General features: G+C 53.1%; 1 protein-coding gene across 7 annotated transcripts in view; it reads left to right on the top strand.

Annotated features, from left to right (window-relative positions):
* Positions 1-17,396, top strand: part of GATAD2A (GATA zinc finger domain containing 2A) — a 37,827-nt gene extending 20,431 nt beyond the window's left edge. Inside the window, exons 1-11 of one of the 7 annotated variants that reach the window (XM_028485803.2) lie at positions 3,546-3,678; positions 3,781-3,912; positions 5,815-5,904; positions 6,923-7,054; positions 7,205-7,372; positions 9,660-9,939; positions 12,396-12,694; positions 13,369-13,443; positions 13,747-13,942; positions 14,850-14,954; positions 16,427-17,396. In XM_028485803.2, coding sequence (XP_028341604.1) covers positions 3,550-3,678; positions 3,781-3,912; positions 5,815-5,904; positions 6,923-7,054; positions 7,205-7,372; positions 9,660-9,939; positions 12,396-12,694; positions 13,369-13,443; positions 13,747-13,942; positions 14,850-14,954; positions 16,427-16,557 — 1,737 coding nt within the window. In that variant the 5' untranslated portion in view covers positions 3,546-3,549 and the 3' untranslated portion in view covers positions 16,558-17,396. Of the gene's footprint in view, positions 1-3,545; positions 3,679-3,780; positions 3,913-5,814; positions 5,905-6,922; positions 7,055-7,204; positions 7,373-9,659; positions 9,940-12,395; positions 12,695-13,368; positions 13,554-13,746; positions 13,943-14,849; positions 14,955-16,426 lie in introns of those variants that run through there. The other 6 variants (XM_028485802.2, XM_028485805.2, XR_008616728.1 and 3 more) reach the window with 6 other exon arrangements.
* The last annotated feature ends 370 nt before the right edge of the window (positions 17,397-17,766 follow it).

Raw genomic sequence — 17,766 nt, 5'->3', positions numbered from 1 at the left:
TGACAGTTTTTTTTTTTTTTTTTTTTTTTGCGGCACGCGGGCCTCTCACTGTTGTGGCCTCTCCCGTTGCGGAGCACAGGCTCCGGACGTGCAGGCTCAGCGGCCATGGCTCACGGGCCCAGCCGCTCCGCGGCATGTGGGATCCTCCCGGACCGGGGCACGAACCCGCGTCCCCTGCATCGGCAGGAGGACTCTCAACCACTGCGCCACCAGGGAAGCCCCATAATTTTTTTAAATTTGGCTGCGCCAGGTCTCAGTTGCAGCGTGTGGGATCTTTAGTTGCAGCATGTGGGATCTAGTTCCCTAACCAGGGATTGAACCCGGCCCCCCTGCATTGGGAGCGTGGAGTCTTAGCCACTGGACCACCAGGGAAGTCCCCTGATCATAATGTTTTATATAAGGGTTCCCAAGATGGGCAGGATAGGCTTAATGAATTTGCCCTGAAATCATATAGCTTCTGAATAAACTTGGTGCCCAGGCAGCTGCCCTGGATTGAGGCAGTACACCTGGCCACTACAACTGTTCCCCTGGCATGTTGGGCTAGATTTCCTCTGCTTTGTTCTCCTGGCCTAAATGGTTTTATAATTTAAAATACATTTTAAAAAAAGAATGCCCACAATAACTTTGAGCCTTTGTGAAATGCGTGTTCTTTTCCCTGAATTAAAAGAACCCTCTGGGAAAGTAATGAGAGACTTGAAGTACCTTTGCTTTAAAATTGAACTTAGGAAAGTTTTTCATCTTGGAAACTAGTGGGGCTGGTGACCCTTCTGTGTTTGGAAGAGGTGACTCAGGTCCCTGTAACAATCGAACCGGCCAGCACCACACAGGAAATGCCTGCAGCCCGGCAGCCCCAGGGTGAGCTGGCGCCTCCATTTCCTGACAGCACCTGAACCCTACCTCACTTCTCAAAATGAAGGCTGCGTGTCACAAACTGGTTAGAACTGGCTGTTGCCATGGTTTTCACGTTGGAAGGCACAGTTAAAGGGTCACATGACCAAAGAGGGAAATGCCTTTGTCACATGACTTTTTGGTGGCCTGATTAGCATACAGGAAGTTCACTCCCTGCTGGCTGCTGGGATGCTGAGTGATCATTGATGGGAGGTGATGTCATCTCTTGGACGAGTTATTGATTAGTCTCAGACCAAGATGGGACCTGGGAGTGCTGTGGTCAGAGTGGCCATCTCAGGGAGCTTCAGCTTCCACATGGTCCCAGTCCCTAACCCTACCCTCTTCCCTCAGGCAAATTTGAGCTTTATTAGACATCTCACCTTTGGAAGACGTGCACATCCTCATTGAGATGATAAAAAGTGATAAATCCCTGTAAGTTACCGTTGCCTCAGAGTGCTCTTGCTCAGGAAGCGCCTGTAGTTTGTAACTCCAGACGTGGTTCTGCCTGGCCTGCTCCTCTGCCCGTGTGTAGCCAGCCGCCTGGGAACCCACCTGGGCTGGGACCAGCGGCTGCAGCTCCTGCGCTGGAGACTCGTGTCTGCTTAGTGCCTGTGTGCGTGTCCGCAGAACCCGGAATTGGAGCCCCGGGGTCATTCTTTTAAAAAAATTATTTATTTTTGGCTGCATTGGGTCTTCGTTGCTGTGCGCAGGCTTTTTCTAGTTGCGGCAAGCGAGGGCTACATTGTGGCGCGTGGGCTTAGTTGCTCTGCGGCATGTGGGATCTTCCCGGACCAGGGCTCGAACCCGTGTCCCCTGCATTGGCAGGCGGATTCTTAACCACTGCGCCACCAGGGAAGTCCCCCAAGGTCATCTTTAAAGTTGATCTTGGGCAGAGTTATCAGTCAGGGAGACACGGAGACTTGAAAGTGTGGTGGTTCCCGAATTGCATTCGTTTTTAGTTTGATGAGGCCCTAGTGAGACATCCCGGGTTACTTTATAGACAGCCAGCCAATTTCTGGACTTTAGAATGTGGGGTGATAACCACAGTGAGGGGATTCTATACCTTGAAATGGAAGGAAGCCTTTTTTTTGTTCACTCTCCTGGTCTCTTGTCTGGAAGACCATCCAGCAGCTGTGCTGGTTAAATTGGATCAGGGCTGGGATTGTTGAGGTGCTGCAGCCATGCCGCTCTAGGAGGTGGGATTAGGAGGGGCCTGAGGAGCACACTGCGGGTTGAGGGGCTACGGGAGTTAGGGAATGCAGTGTCTGGTCCTCTGTGCCCATCCTTCTCTGAAGACACAGCTCACTCTGGGAGTCTAAAGGGCGGTTCAGTGCGCTGTTAAAACACCAGTTCTCCATCTATAACTCTGTGCCCGCTCAGCTGGAAGGAATGGGACAGCTTTGAGCTGTTCCTCCCAGTTAACTTCATCGAGTTTGTTCTTTGGGTCACAGTGCCACCTAGCGGACACATTCAGTCCTTGGCTGGTTTTCTTGCTGATAGAAGGATTTGATTCCTTCGACACAAATGCTGAGGCCAGATCTCAAGGGAAAATTTATGTTGTGCCCTCAGCAAACAGAGCTGCTTGGTTCGGGGCTAAGCACCATCTCTGGGACCCGTTGGTCCATACGTGTGGGGTCAGCAATGCCAGAGCAGAAGTCCAGCATCACTAGATGTGCATATATGTCCTAGGGGACTTGGGCAGTAGGGTTGGGGTAAGAGGGCAGAGGGTAATGGGCAGAGATGGCTGGGAACTAGTTTGTGAGCAGATCAGGTGGGTGGAAAGTACCCAGATCTGTGAGAGAAAATGTGTTCCATGTTCCAGTCGGTTTCAAAACATGCAGCCACTACTGCCACATTGCCACTGACAGGGTGAAGAGGCCACGTGTAGCCCAGGAAGGACTATCCAGCAGGCAGCCTTGGCCACCTTGTGAGGTGGTGACACCCCATGCTGGGGAGCTAGAATGTAGGCCGGCAACATGTGCATCAGCCCCTCTGTCTCCTGGGGACGGGCATGAGGGCTGTTAGCGAGTCTGGGTTTAGCAAAGAAAGGCTGATTTGCGTGGGGGCTGGACGCCCCATCAGGTGGCTTCCAACACGGGCAGGTAGGAGCCCCAGCAAGAGGCCCAAGATTCAGGACCCAGTATTTTTATTCAGTACTGAGCTACATCGTAGAGATAGGAGCCGTGGTGTTTTTCAAAATGACTGTGTCACCTTCAGACATGTAGGCGTCCTCAGCCCGGGGGACACAGAAGTGGTTACCAAGAACAGTCCCGGCTTTTGAAGGGCTCAGCCGCAAACTGGCAGATTTGAGTGCCCCGTGGTGAGTGTGGTGAGAAAAGGCAGCCTGGGTGGGCAGGTGGTGGGGAGGTCTGGTGAGGCAGCCCTGCTTGCTGCCACCTTGCTGTGTCTGCGTCTGAATCCAGGCATCTGCGGGGTGTGGGGGTGGGGCTCTAGGGGACGCTGTCCAGCGCAGTCGGGACGCTCTGGTAGTAACCTGCGACTGTTCCTGTTCCACAGTGACATGAAGTCCGAGAGGAGAGCCCCTTCGCCCGACGTGATCGTACTCTCTGACAACGAGCAGCCTGCGAGCCCGAGGGTGAATGGGCTGACCGAGGATGCCTTGAAGGAGACCAGCAAGTCCTGTTCCTGTTCCACAGTGACATGAAGTCCGAGAGGAGAGCCCCTTCGCCCGACGTGATCGTACTCTCTGACAACGAGCAGCCTGCGAGCCCGAGGGTGAATGGGCTGACCGAGGATGCCTTGAAGGAGACCAGCACTGAGGCCCTCATGGTGAGCCTTGTCCCCATGCTGGGGAACCATCTCACAGTGGAACAGCCTGTGTTCGCCGGCCCCCAGCCCTCCCCCTCAACCCTTGTTCTCTTGCCCATGTAGAAAAGCAGTCCTGAAGAACGAGAAAGGATGATTAAGCAACTAAAAGAAGAGTTAAGATTAGAAGAAGCAAAACTCGTTTTATTGAAAAAGTTGCGGCAGAGTCAAATACAAAAGGAAACTACCACCCAGAAGGTATGTGCACGTCTGTTCCCTCCTCAGTGGTCAGTGAGAGCCATTTAGAACCAGAGACAGAAAGCCATGGTCATTTCCTTGGCCCACTGCTTCCCCAGGAGCCAGAAAGACTGGTCATGAGGGGTCAGGTTTCCTCAGGGGTGTAGGGACAGGGTCTGAATTGGAAATTTGCAGACTCAAGTTCATGTTTTGGATTTAGCTTAGAGGATATCAGAGTATGTTTTGGTCTAGTATGTTCTGGATCTGAGTATATAAACCTCATTCCCTGTAGACTCCATCAAGGAAATGGAGAGCAGGCATCTTTGACGGTGCTGGAAGCACAGCTCTGTCTCAGACCCCTTTTCAGAAAGGCCTTCGGCCCTGTGGATGAATGTGCTGGCCAGCAGGGGCCGCTGTGGTTTTGTGGACAGATTGCTGAATGCCACAGGGTGCACCATAGCCCGGCCCCAGAGCTTCTACTCTTGTTAAACTCCCCTGATGCCTCAGGCTCCTTGTGCTGCTTCTAAATGCACCTTACCATGTAAGGCAAGGTCAAGTTTGTTTTGTCCTTTTTTGGTGTCCCATTCTGGGAAGGTTCCTGGTCGGTGACAAAACTACCCTTCCTTATATTCTAACCACTCTTAGTGAACCAGAAAGTAAATGCACTTCAGGCAGTACAGTGTGTAGAACATGTGTCCCCTTAAGGGAGCAGGACAGGGGGACGGACGCTCACTGGTCTGACTTGGGGATTTTCTTGAGCCCCCACCCCCACCTGGTAAACAAGTGGACCAAGCCTGGCATGTTAATATCCTGATGGACAGAGCCTGCTCATTACTTGTTTCCTTGTTGATTGCTTAAGAATTGATGATGTGAACCAAGTCTGTCAGTGTCCCTTCTCTGGTGGAATATGTGACTTTAAGAAGTGCCTTGGGACTTCCCCAGTGGTCCAGTGGTGAAGAATCCTCCTTGCAATACAGGGGACGTGGGTTTGATCCCTGGTCGGGGAACTAAGATCCCACATGCAGCGGGACAACTAGGCCCGTGCACCACAACTACTGAGCTCGCGTGCCTCAACCCTGCGTGCTGCAAACTACAGAGCCCACGCACTCTGGACCCCTTGTGCCACAACTAGAGAAGAGAAAACCTACATGCCACAACTAGAGAGAAGCCCCCGTGCCGCAATGAAAGATCCCGCATGCCTCAACAAAGGTCCTGCGTGCCGCAGCTAAGACCCAATGCAGCCAAAAATAAATAAATAGATCTTTTTTGAAAAAAGAATAAAAAAAGTGCCTGGACCCAACATTTTCTCACCAGGGTTGGGATTAACCTGTCTAAGCCCAGGGTCCTTCACCTCAGCCTCCACCACCAGCCTTTTTTGTCCCCTGAAGGGCAGAGATGGCACCTGAACCACAGTGATGCCAAGCACCCCCGGGGTGGGGGGGGGGGTAAAGGGTGCTGGAAAATCTGTTCTTTGTTTGTTTATTTATTTTTATCTATCTACCTATCTGTCTGTCTGTCTATCTATCTATCTACCTACCTATCTACCTACCTACCTACCTACCTGTCTATCTGTCTATCTTTCTGGCTCTGCTGGGTCTTAGTTGCGGCATGCGGGATCTTCGTTGTGCCATGTGGGCTCTTAGGTGCGGCATGCGGGATCTTGTTCCCTGACCAGGGATCGAACCTGGGCCCCCTGCACTGGGAGCCCGGAGTCTTAACCACTGGACCACCAGGGAAATCCACTTTATCTGTTTCAAACATGTCAATTCCTGCTGCAAGGAACGTGGCAGGCGGGAAGCAGAACCTTTGAGAGCCTGATGCCTTTTGAAGAGGAAGAAAAGCAGTGCTCTTCTGTCAGAATTATGTGTGGGAGGAGCAGGGTTGGTGGCCCTCTCATCTCCTGCATGTCCTGCTCTCTTGCAGCCCGCAGGCTCCACTGGGAGCTCTGTGACCACCCCTCCCCCGCTTGTACGGGGCACCCAGAACATTCCTTCCGGCAAGCCATCACTTCAGGTCAGTGTTCCCTCTGCGTCATGCTCCTGAGGAGCCCTGATCCAGTTTCTGCAAAAGGCTGTTCGTTCCTTCTGATTAGAGGCCTTCTGGTGGGAGCCCAAAAAATAAAGCATCCTTGTGTTCCCATACCCAACCCCGGCCCCTGTTGACATCATAAACAAATCACAGAGACTCTGGGAGGGCCCCTCCCATGACCACCCCTAGAGAGACTGGAGAGAGGACCAAGGTCCTAGGCAGACTGGGCTCCCTTCAGCCTGACTCTGTGAGGGCAGTTGGGGGGCCCAATGGGGCCTTGTCCCAGCCCGGCTCGCAGCCTCCTCTGCCCACAGGGTGAGATGGGCAGATCTCCCGCTTCCAACCATGGGACAGAGGTCAGGCCAGAGGCCCACCTCCCCTCAAACAGGCCTGAGCCCCCAGCTCAGACCAGCAGGCGGGTGGTACTGGTCCCAGTTAGCTGGACTCTTGTTGTGGTGGGGCCCGAGTCCTGAGTAAGCCTGAGTGAGCCCAGGTTGGCGTGGCTCTTGTCAGAGTCTGTTCCTGGTTCTTTTGTGTTTTGAATAAATAGGCATTTTAGCTTTTATTTTCTCTGCCACCACCCTTTCTTTTTTGACATTTAAATTTTTCTTTAATCTTTTTTTTTAAACATCTTTATTGGAGTATAATTGCTTTACAATGCTGTTACTTCCTGCTGTATAACAGAGTGAATCAGCTATATGTATACATATATCCTCAAATCCCCTCCCTCTTGCGTCTCCCTCCCATCCTCCCTATCCCACCCCTCTAGGTGGTCACAGAGCCCCTAGCTGATCTCCCTGTGCTATGTGGCCGCTTCCCACTAGCTATCTGTTTTACACTTGGTAGTGCATATATGTCCATGCCACTCTCTCACTTCATCCCAGCCTGCCCTTCCTCCTCCCCCACCACCTTTTTTTGGGTAATGAGTATGTGCTTTTACAAAAACAGCAAACCTGTTTGTTTAAAAAGTCATGTAAGATCTGAGGGTTGGTGTTGTTGACAGACCTCTTCAACTCGGATGCCTGGCAGTGTCATCCCACCACCCCTGGTCCGTGGCGGGCAGCAGACGTCCTCGAAGTTAGGGCCACAGGCGAGCTCACAGGTCGTCATGCCCCCACTCGTCAGGGGGGCCCAGGTAAGCAGAGCGAGGGCTTAAGGGAAGCCCCAGGCAGCCCTCCACCTCTTGAGAATGAGCCTTCCTAGTTCTCAGGTTGGGGGCTCTTTCCCTGTGGCGCCCTCTGTCGTCCCTCTCACTGACTTGTCTCCCCCGACCTCACCCTGACAGCAGATACACAACATCAGACAACATTCCAGCACGGGGCCACCGCCGCTCCTCCTGGCTCCCCGGGCATCTGTGCCCAGTGTGCAAATTCAGGGACAGAGGATCATCCAGCAGGGCCTCATCCGCGTCACCAACGTCCCCAACACTAGTCTGCTCGTCAACATCCCACAGGTGAGGGTCATATGTGTGCCCCGCAGCTGCCCCTCTGATGGCCCACAGTCCTGGGACCCAGTCATGTCTCCAGGGTGGCTTGGCGTGACTTGCCTCCTTCCTTGGAGCCAGGTGAGGTCTTGGATACTCCAGCCCCGCAGACTGTGGTACTGTAGCTCCTTGGAGCTAGTTGGTGCGTGAAAGTCATGGGCAGGAGTCTTATGTTGCCAACTGCCCATCCAGCAGAGGTGGATAACTGCCGAGAGTGGGAGGGGTGGAGATCTGAGCTGAGATACAGGAAGGCTCAGTCAGGGTGGGGCACCAGAGCACTCCACAGCCTCCCCCTCTATAGGCACAAACGTGTGGAGAATGTCTGCGAATGTCCTTTCAGCGCCAGTGCATCTATTCTTAGCCGTGCATCCCTTCACCTCCCTATAGAGCCTCTGAAATGGGGAGGGTTTGTCGCCACCCAGCAGAGCGGGGAAGATGGGACCAGGGGCGGGCAGGCCGAAGCATGATCCTCATTGACAGATAAAATTACTGGGTTTGCAAGGGCTTTTGTTGATGTGCAAGTTAGCTTCTCTTCCTCCTTTGGCATGGTGCATCCTTGCCTACCTTTCTCAGATAAGATCATGGCCAGCAGGGCTCTGGGCAGCGTCCCTGCCTCTTCTAAAGTCAGGTTCAAGTACAGTCTTGCCACCCAAATGGGGACGTCCTGGGCAGGCAGTTTCATCCACACCATAAACTCGGATCAAATTACTACCGTGTGCCATACCCTGTTCTCGTGCCATGAAGATGGGAACCAGGCAGGCAGTGGTGGATCCTGTGGCTGTGCTCCCTGTGGGGCCAGGGGAGCCTGCAAAAGGGACAGGGAGGAACTGGCTGGTCAGAGGCTGGAGTAGACAGGCCAAGGTGCTATGATGGCATCCTCTATGGTGGGGAGTTCTGCTCTGCTGTGGAGACCCCATGGGTGGGGTCTGGGCAACCATCCTGGGCTCCCTGAGCCCCATGATGTGTTACATACAAGTTGTCAGGTGTGTGCATTTTCCTGGAGATGGTGTACACAGCTTTCCTTCTATTTCCAGAAGTGTCCTCAGTGCCACAAAGCTAAGGGCACTGGCATGGTCAGCTCCAAGTTTGGGGGAGAGCATTTGATAATGTTGGGCGGCAAGTGGTCTGGAGCAAGGGGATGGTGGAGGGTGAGCCACTGGGGTCCAGAAGATGATAAATAATGCAGGAGCAGTGAGGATCAGGAAAGGTGAAGTGCAGGGGCACACAAAGATGCTCATGAGGGAAATGCCATTGATGCCACAGTGAGCCACCTTTGCAACCTTTTGAGGAAGGAGGCCACCCAGACCTGTGCTGGGAGGAGAGCCAGGCCATAGTGACAGGACAGTTGCCATGCTGCCTGGGTGGGGGACAGTTGCCAAGGGGCAACCCACTGTCATGGTGATGGCTTCATGGGTGTCCTCAGGTGGCAAAGTGTAGCAAATTACAGGTTTTAAAGTTAATTGGGTATCAGCTAAACCTCAACAAGTGTATTTATAAGATTGGTCATCTCATAGAACAATTAGTTTAATGCTGCTTTTCCTGTTGCTTGTTGATGTCAAGCAGCTCTGAGTTACGTTTTACTTAAAAAAATTTTTTTTATTTTTGGCTGCATTGGGTCTTCGTTGCTGCGCGCGGGCTTTCTCTAGTTGCGGTGAGCGGGGCCTATTCCTCATTGTGGTGCATGGGCTTATTGCGGTGGCTTCTCTTATTGCGGAGCACGGGCTCTAGGTGCGCGGGCTTCAGTAGTTGTGGTTCACGGGCTCAGTTGCTCCGTGGCATGTGGGATCTTCCCGGACCAGGGCTCAAAGCCGTGTCTCCTGCATTGGCAGGCGGATTCTTAACCACTGCGCCACCAGTGAAGTCCTGAGTTACTTTTATAAGGATTTGTTAGTACAGCTAATGGTGCTGACCTGGAGTTACTTTTTTTTTTTTTTTTTTTTTGCGTTATGCGGGCCTCTCACTGTTGTGGCCTCTCCCGTTGCGGAGCACAGGCTCCGGACGCGCAGGCTCAGTGGCCGTGGTTCACGGGCCCAGCCGCTCCATGTTATGTGGGATCTTCCTGGACCGGGACACGAACTCGTGTCCCCTGCATCGGCAGGCGGACTCTCAACCACTGCGCCACTAGGGAAGCCCTGGAGCTACTTTTATAAGGACTTAGTGTAGCTAATGGTGCCGACCTGGGCTGTGGGTGCCATGGTTGGACTCTCCTCAGGGTGGGCACCTCAAGCACCCTGACCAGGTCATTGTCTCCCAAAAGCCCTCCCCAGCGTCGCTGAAAGGAACGACAGCCACTTCTGCTCAGGCCAACTCCACCCCCACCAGCGTGGCCTCCGTGGTCACCTCTGCTGATTCTCCAGCCAGTCGGCAGGCAGCTGCCAAGCTTGCACTGCGCAAACAGCTGGAGAAGACGCTGCTTGAAATTCCCCCACCCAAACCCCCCGCCCCTGAGATGAACTTCCTACCCAGCGCTGCCAACAACGAATTCATCTACCTGGTCGGCCTGGAGGAGGTGGTGCAGAACCTGCTGGAGACGCAAGGTGAGGAGGCCCTGGGCCCGGGGCCGTTTTTATCTCTTGCTGCTGAAGTTTCCATCATGCAAGTTGTTTTCCATGCATAGCACATGTTGGCATGTCTGCTGTGTACCCACAGCTGTAGGGCGCATTGTGGCTGACATCTTATCATTAGTTATTTGCTTGCTATGAGGTTTAGATAATTTCTTCCTTTTTTTAAAAAATTAATTTTTATTGGAGTATAGTTGATTTACAATGTTGTATTCGTTTCAGGAGTATAGCAAAGTGAATCAGTTATACATATGCATATATCCACTCTTTTTTAGATTCTGTTCCCATATAGGTCATTACAGAATATTGAGTAGAGTTCTCTGTGCTATACAGTAGGTCCTTGTCAGTTATCTGTTTTATGTATAGTAGTGTTTACATGTCAGTCCCAATCTCCTGATTTCTTCCTCCCGCCCTAGATAATTTCTTAAACGTACCATAGGCGCCTTCTTTCTGATGGGGCCACTTCTGAGAGTCGGGCAAAGGTGGAACTTTGCAGAGCCTTGAGTGCTCTTAGTCCCCAAAGTGGGAGAGGGACACCTATGCCCGGGCCAGGCTCATTTTATTACCCTCCTTGGAAGTAGTTTGGAAAGCACACCTGCATGTTAGGAGGTTTTAGGAATAAAAAGAGTATATATAAGGTAGTGAGCAAAAACGATACTGAAAGGTGGGAGGTCAGGTTGGCCCTTTGGGAGCCTCCAGCAGATGCTGAACTGAGGACTTTCTGCCCTTAGATTGAGCTTGTGGTGGCATTTATTAGGCAGCCAGCATGAATCCCCGCCCCACGTGAGCTCGTCAGATGCTCAGAGCTGAGGAGGAGGCAGAGCTGTAACCTTTTCAGGGCAGGGGATGGCCAGGTGGACCCCACCTGAGGGACTGTGGGGCACCAGAGCCAGGCCCAGTGGGGAGAGATGTGGGCTCTGACACAGCCTGGATGTGTCTGGATCCCTTCAATGACTCCTTTATGATGAGGTTAAGTTGGCAAAAAAGCTGCTATAAGGCCAGTGCAGTGAGGCAGGCAGGAGGCCTGAGTCAGGAGGCGATGCGTGTCTGTCCTGTGCTTGCCTGTGCTGGGCACCCGCTCTCCCAGACCAGTGTGTCTCCGCTTGTTCTCATCAGGGGTCAGTCTCCCTCTCCTGTTGTCAAAAAACAGGACCTAACTGTGGGAGGAGGCTCTGAGTCCTGCTTGAGGTGTCTCTTGACAATTCACAGAGCCACAGGGGGACACTGAGTGCAGTCCTGCACTGGTGTGTCTGTTCTGGCACTGGTCATGCAGGCCACAGCTGCTTGGGAAGCAGGTACCCCATCCTCTGGGGTTGGATGTGTGGAAGCAGAAGTGCTCTTGTTACCAGAGCATGTTAGCTGGGGGCTGGGGCCTGGAGCTGGGGGCCCAGTGTAGACCCCTGAGCCTTGGGCAGCTTGGGCAGGCAACATCCCATCTGCTCTGTGGAGTGACAGGTCCCCCCGCCCTAGAGTCAGATCCTGCACAGCCCCTCAGCAGTTAGGGGCAGCTCGGCCAGGCCCAAGGCGGGATGGGGAGGCTAAGGGTCTCTCGGCATCATGGTCCATAATGCCAAGAGGCAATTCAACTCAGGAGTGCTGGACACAGAAAGATAGGAACAGAGTGCAAAAGGTACCCCTCACTGCACATTGGATGGCAAACATATATACGTTGAAGAAAGTATCGACCCCACACCTCAGCAGTTGCTTTTTGTGGCTTCCCCAGTCACCCCTCCTGTAGCTGATCAAGGAGCCACTGAGTTCCCATTTCCCAGGGCAGCTGGGTATGTGTCCTGGCCCTGCCACTGACCAACTGTGCACAGGTCACTTCAGCTCCTTGGCCTCAGTTTCTTCCTCAGGACAGTGGGGTGGGGGGTGCCCCTCAGAAGTTTGTTGTGAGAATTGGACACCCTGATACCCACAAGGCACCAGGCACAGTGCCTGTCGGCATAAGCACTCGCCTAGATGACTAGTCCTCCGTTAACTCACCCACTAGCAAAGGTGCCGGTCACCACAAGGTGGGGCCTCGAGAGGTCACCATCTCCTCTCCACTGGTGACGCAGTACAGGAGGGTTGGAAATGTCTGCACTGTGGATAGGAAAGATGACTGGAAGAAGCCAAGCTGACAGCACTGATGTCTTTGAGAGTTGGTATCAAGGGTGCCTAACTCACAGTGTTTTCTAAAGTGCTTCAGCTTTGCTTCTGCCAGCAAAGCCTCCCGAGGCTGGCCCAGTGCCCGCACACAGTTGGCACCCAATGTGTGTTTGCCTAACGAACACTGACTGAGGCTTTGGTGTCCTGATGCCAGTTGAGCCACATGGCCCAGGGTGCTGCCCCTGCTCTGCCCTCATCCATATCCCACCTGGGGGTAGTCCGGGCTCCTACTGTGGTGTTCCTGTTCCTCTGACATGCGGCACACCCATTTCTCCCTGCAGCGGGCAGGATGTCAGCCGCCGTTGTGCTGTCCCGGGAGCCCTACATGTGTGCACAGTGCAAGACGGACTTCACGTGCCGCTGGCGGGAGGAGGAGGGCGGCGCCATCATGTGCGAGAACTGCATGGCGTCCAACCAGAAGAAGGCACTCAAGGTGGAGCATACGAGCCGCCTGAAGGCCGCCTTCGTGAAGGCGCTACAGCAGGAGCAGGAGATCGAGCAGCGCCTCCTACAGCAGGGCTCCACCCCCGCTCAGGCCAAGGCCGAGCCTGCTGCCGCCCCACACCCTGCGCTGAAGCAGGTGAGAGTCCTGGTATGGGAGCCAGAGCTGTGGCCTGGGAGCATGGGCTGGGTGGCCTCGCCTTCCAGGAGAGGGGCCTCGTTCCCTTGGCAGGGAGTTGTCGCTAGCAGGCAGGATGTTCAGACATTCTCTCCCACACTCGGTGATCATCTGCCTGGTTGTTAACTGTGCGTCTAAATTGCATTTAATGGTGGTGTTTGGTGGTGAAAATACTAATTTGCAGTTTCTTTAGATTTTGTAGCTTTCACTTGCAGTGTGCCGGCTGACAAGCACTTCTTGTTTAAAAGGACTTTTCTCAAAGCCACATTGAGATACAAAAGGGGCGTTTGCAAGAAATGTTCTAGCTAAATTAAGGAGAGAAGCAAGTTTGAAATCAAGTTTTTTTGGCTGCTTTTTTTTTTTTTTTTTTTTTAATGCTTTGCTTTCCCACCCCCTATAGACCCAAAGCTCCCTGTTGACAATTTTTTGTGTCCTTGGAAGTCATTTGTAATTCACTAATAAACACATCTTCTCAAGATCCCTATGTAGTGGGTGGCTGCGCTGCCCTCAGGAAATGCCTATCCTGTGGGGACTGGGCCTCAAGCGGCCATAGCTGCTGCCCTTTGGTCACTCTAGGTCACCCTTGGCCAGACTCTGGACAGTGCTGACCTCGATTTCAACCCCCATTTGTGTAGGTCATAAAACCCCGGCGTAAGTTGGCGTTCCGCTCAGGAGAGGCCCGCGACTGGAGTAACGGGGCTGTGCTACAGGTCAGAACTGCGGTGCCGGGAGCCCCCTGCACCGAACCACCAACCGGCCCTCACATCCCAGACCGTGACCACATCATTCGCCGACTGTCACACTGCCTGTGTCTGTCTGTGTGTGTCTCTCTCTCTTTCCCTTCCTCCTACCCTCCCGCCTCGGTGTAACTTACCTAGTCTCCTGATTTTGGACTTCAGGGATCCCGTGTGGGTGGGAAGAGGTCAGCCAGAGCAAGGAGCGGCTGCGCTGAGCATCTTGCCCTCTGTTGCCCCCTTCCCCACACGAGCTGTTGCACCCTCTCTCCACTGTAGGCCTCCAGCCAGCTGTCCCGGGGCTCGGCCACAACGCCCCGAGGTATCCTGCACACGTTCAGCCAGTCACCCAAACTGCAGAATGCAGCCTCGGCCACAGCCCTCGTTAGCAGGACCGGCAGACATTCCGAGAGAGCCGTGAGCGCTGGCAAGGGCACCGCCACCTCCAACTGGAAGAAGGCGCCCCTGAGTACAGGTGGGCAGACCCCGTGGGGCTTGGAGTACGGACCTTGCTGGGGTTGGGTCCATCCCTTCCTTATTTTTAACAAAGATGTGCACACGCAGAGGTAATGGCACAAAAGGGCCCTGAACCTGCAGACCTGCTGCCTCGGACTCTTCAGCTTCATCTCTTCTGTTCACTAAATAGGATGCCCTGAACAAGTGGTAGCCCTGGCTGGATAAATACTAATCACCCTCGCTGTCTCCACCCTCTATACCCAGACTCTCGGCTCTTGACCCAAAATGGGGGACAGAACCCATTCAGGCAGTGCCCCCCACCCCCATGCCGTCAGTGGACCCTGTGAGCATAGATGCTCATTTTGCCAACTCAGCCCCTCTCCCTTCCTGCCATAGAGGATGTCTGATTCTGCTGTTACAGTGTATTGATACCTTTCGCGGCGCACTGACTTCATTTCTTGCTCACCCAGTGTCCTTCATTCCCTGCTCTCTGGGCACCTTTTCCCACCCCCTCTGGCTTAGACAGGTCAGATGGTACAAAGTGCAAAACAGAATGAGAAAGCAGGCAGGAGGAGGGGGACCCTTGGGCGGGGGCTGAGATTTCAACTGAGGTAGGCAACAAAGGCCTCTGAGGAGATGGCATTTGAGGAACAACCGGGGGAGGTGGAGACCCTCAGGTGGTCGTTCGCCAGTCTGCCACAGCCCCACCTTCCCTGGGTTGTCCTTGGGTCATCTCCCATACCATTTGTCCTTTTTTTTATTATTTATGTGCTGGCCTTAGGATGAAAGTTAAATATGTCATGTGTCCGTCAGTAATTGGACAGTGAAATGTAGGCACAAAGAGCTGGGAGGAGGAGATGGGTGAGAGGTCTCATTGGACCAAGGGTCCCATCTCCCTCCTCACCCCCACCCCGGGGTTGCTCTAGAAAGAAGAGGCACCATCATGAGATCCCATCTCACTAGTCAGAACTGGGAAGTCTGGCTTGTTGGTGGAAACAAAACACAGAAGCCGGCCGTGCACGCAGCTGACCGTGAGTTATAAACATGCCCAAATGTCAGAGCCTTCTAGAGGAGAGTGAGCTCGGGGGAGTTCATCCAACTGCAGAAGAATCTGGCCCTCCTGGAGAGCAGAGAGCATTTGTAAACAAACCGGAGATACTTTTGTTCAGCATGTTTAAGATTACAGCTAAGAACTCATAGACTGGTCAGAAGTTCCTTTTCTGGGAAATTTGAAAGTACATGAGATAAGTGGGAAAAGTCAAATATGAGAGTACGCATGTATGCACAGTGATAGTACCATGTGAAAACTTCGTATTAAGGGTAACGTTCGAAAGAATATGAAGGAATAAATAGTTGCTGTGTTCAACGATATGTGGGATTAAACATGAAAGTGTCATGGCTTAAGAGCAGCATTTCTCAGAAGAGTTCTGCCTGGACTCCTGGTTGCCCTGGGTTTCTGGATGGTGGCTTTCTGGGCGGGACCTAGCAGCAGGTTTCTGGAGTGCTGGCCTTGGATACGCAGAGAATGTTCTGTGGTGCATTTGACTTTGGAACATTTATTCCACAAAATATATTAACCCACCAAAAATACTTCTGGGTAACACAGCGGCTCTGGTCCCTGCTGCAGCTGAGACTCTAGGGCAGTCCTTTCCTGCAGGCCAGCCCAAAACCTAAGTGTGCTGGTTGGAGGCTGGTGGGGCGGTGGGGGGCAGGGTGGGTGTGGGTGTGTGATACTTGGGGAATTCCCTGGCGGTCGAATGGTTAGGACTCGGCGCTTTCACTGCTGGGGCCTGGGTTCAGTCCCTGGTCGGGGAACTAAGATCCTGCAAGCCGTGCAGCACAGTACCACCACCACCACCCCCCCTGCCAAAAAAAAAAAAGTGATACTTGTTCATCGTGGAAATTTGGAGAATACAAAAAGAGAAGATAATGGCAGTGGCCATTGTCGACCCCAGGAGAACAAATGCTGCACTTCGGGACTTTCTTCTCCCCACCCCGCCTCCACCTCTTCACTTACATGTCACACGTGTGTAAATGCCAGCACATATGTAATAAAAAACAGGAAGTGCCTTACAGAGGGATCATGCTGTATTTAGCATTCTGTGTCCCTCTTAATGTTTTAATGAGAGAATGTTACCATATCATTAAAAACTTTGAGGACAGGATCAGTTGGGATGACTGCATAGTATTGCATCATACTGGATCGCCCAGTTGCACAGTTGAGTCGTTTGCAGTTTTCCAGTGTTCTGTATAGCACTGTAGTAAACAACTCAGTTTTCATAGTTCTGGTAGATGACAGAATCTCTGATTATTGCCCCACGTGTAAGGTTACCACGGCAGAGGCTGGGAACATTGTAAAAGCGATTGAGTTATTAAATTCTCTTCAGCTTCAAGGCTGGTATTTGAACCACCTTTGCTCAGTGGGCCCAGCTGAGGCTGGGGTCCTCCCAGGAGCCTCCCCATGACTGGGGCTGTTGTGGCCTGTTGCTCTGTTCTGTTGCAGGTGGGGCCCTTGCATTTGTCAGCCCGAGCTTGGCGGTGCACAAGACCTCCTCAGCTGTGGACCGCCAGCGGGAGTACCTCCTGGACATGATCCCACCACGCTCCATCCCCCAGTCGGCCACGTGGAAATAGTGCGAGCCGGGCCCAGTGGAGAACAGGCTCCCTCCTCCCTCCCGCCTGGCCCCACCACCCTCCACTCGGGAAGACGCCCTGCTCCCTGAGAGGGCGAGTAAGCGCCGGCCGCGCTGCGGAAGTGAGAGTTCCGATCTTGGCTGCAAAGTCTCATCGACGTGGGGGGACCACTTCACAGGTGGACCAGGATTATTACTGGGGACCTTTCCCATGGGCTTTCTTCCTTTCTTTGCCTTTAGTTTGCCCAACACCAGCAGAAAAGCGGACCTTGGGGGCTGGTTCTGCTCCTCGCCCTCTCCTTCGGCCCCCTGAAGGGCACATGGACGGCTCACCCTAGACACTGTGACACGCTCGGGCAGTGGCGCCCGGGGCTTCTGAAGTTGAGCGGAGCATTCTGTTTTGTTTTTGCTTTTCCCTCTGTCTTAGCCTCCTAATCTTTGACTGCCTTCCTTCATGGCAATCTCTAGGTTGACAGATTTTTTTTAATCACCTCACGATGATGGAGTTTAATGTAAACCATGCAGACCCAGGGTTCCCTGCCAAGCACGGCCCCCATGCCCTGGAGCGTGGGCCTCTGACCACCCAGCCCTTGCTCCAGCAGAAGGCCTCTGCTGCTGCTCGTCCCAGAGACCCCCGACCTTCCACACTTAAGCAGAAGAACAAACTGCAACCCAGACCCAGCCAGAGAGCCCGGGATCCTGGAAGCCGAGAACCGTCAACAGAGTAGGGAGGAGAGAATTGGCAGCGACATCCAGAGCCTGAGCGGGAAGTTGGAGGGGCTGGCTGTTGTGTTTTTTTGTTGTGGTGGTTTATTTTATTAAATTCTTTCCTTTTCTTTTCCTACTTACTTTGATGGACAACATCCTAAGCCCTGGCCTGTGCTTCTGTCAGGTGTGTCTGGGTGGGGAGGCGCCCTTGCACCCCCCTAGACTTCAGGGTTTATGTTTGGGTCTAGTTTAGAACCTTCCCTTAAAGCAGGGCCATGCTGCCAGGGTTTGCCTTCAGACTTTTTTTTTTTTTTTTTTTTTTTTTTTTAAACCCCCCTAGAGTCTACAGAAATGTCTTACAAAGGATCAGGTCTGTTTTTAGTTGTGTTGTGTTTTGGTTTCTCCCACTCCTTAAAAATCGGTCCGTGAGGAAAGGCAGAAGCTGTTGTGTGTGTGCTGCACACGGGCCAGCTCTGTGCGGGTGTGAGGGTGTCATGTGTGC

Source organism: Physeter macrocephalus, unplaced genomic scaffold, assembly GCF_002837175.3.
Source record: "Physeter macrocephalus isolate SW-GA unplaced genomic scaffold, ASM283717v5 random_622, whole genome shotgun sequence".
Lineage (NCBI taxonomy): Eukaryota > Metazoa > Chordata > Mammalia > Artiodactyla > Physeteridae > Physeter > Physeter macrocephalus.
This window is presented reverse-complemented; position numbering and strand designations above follow the sequence as displayed.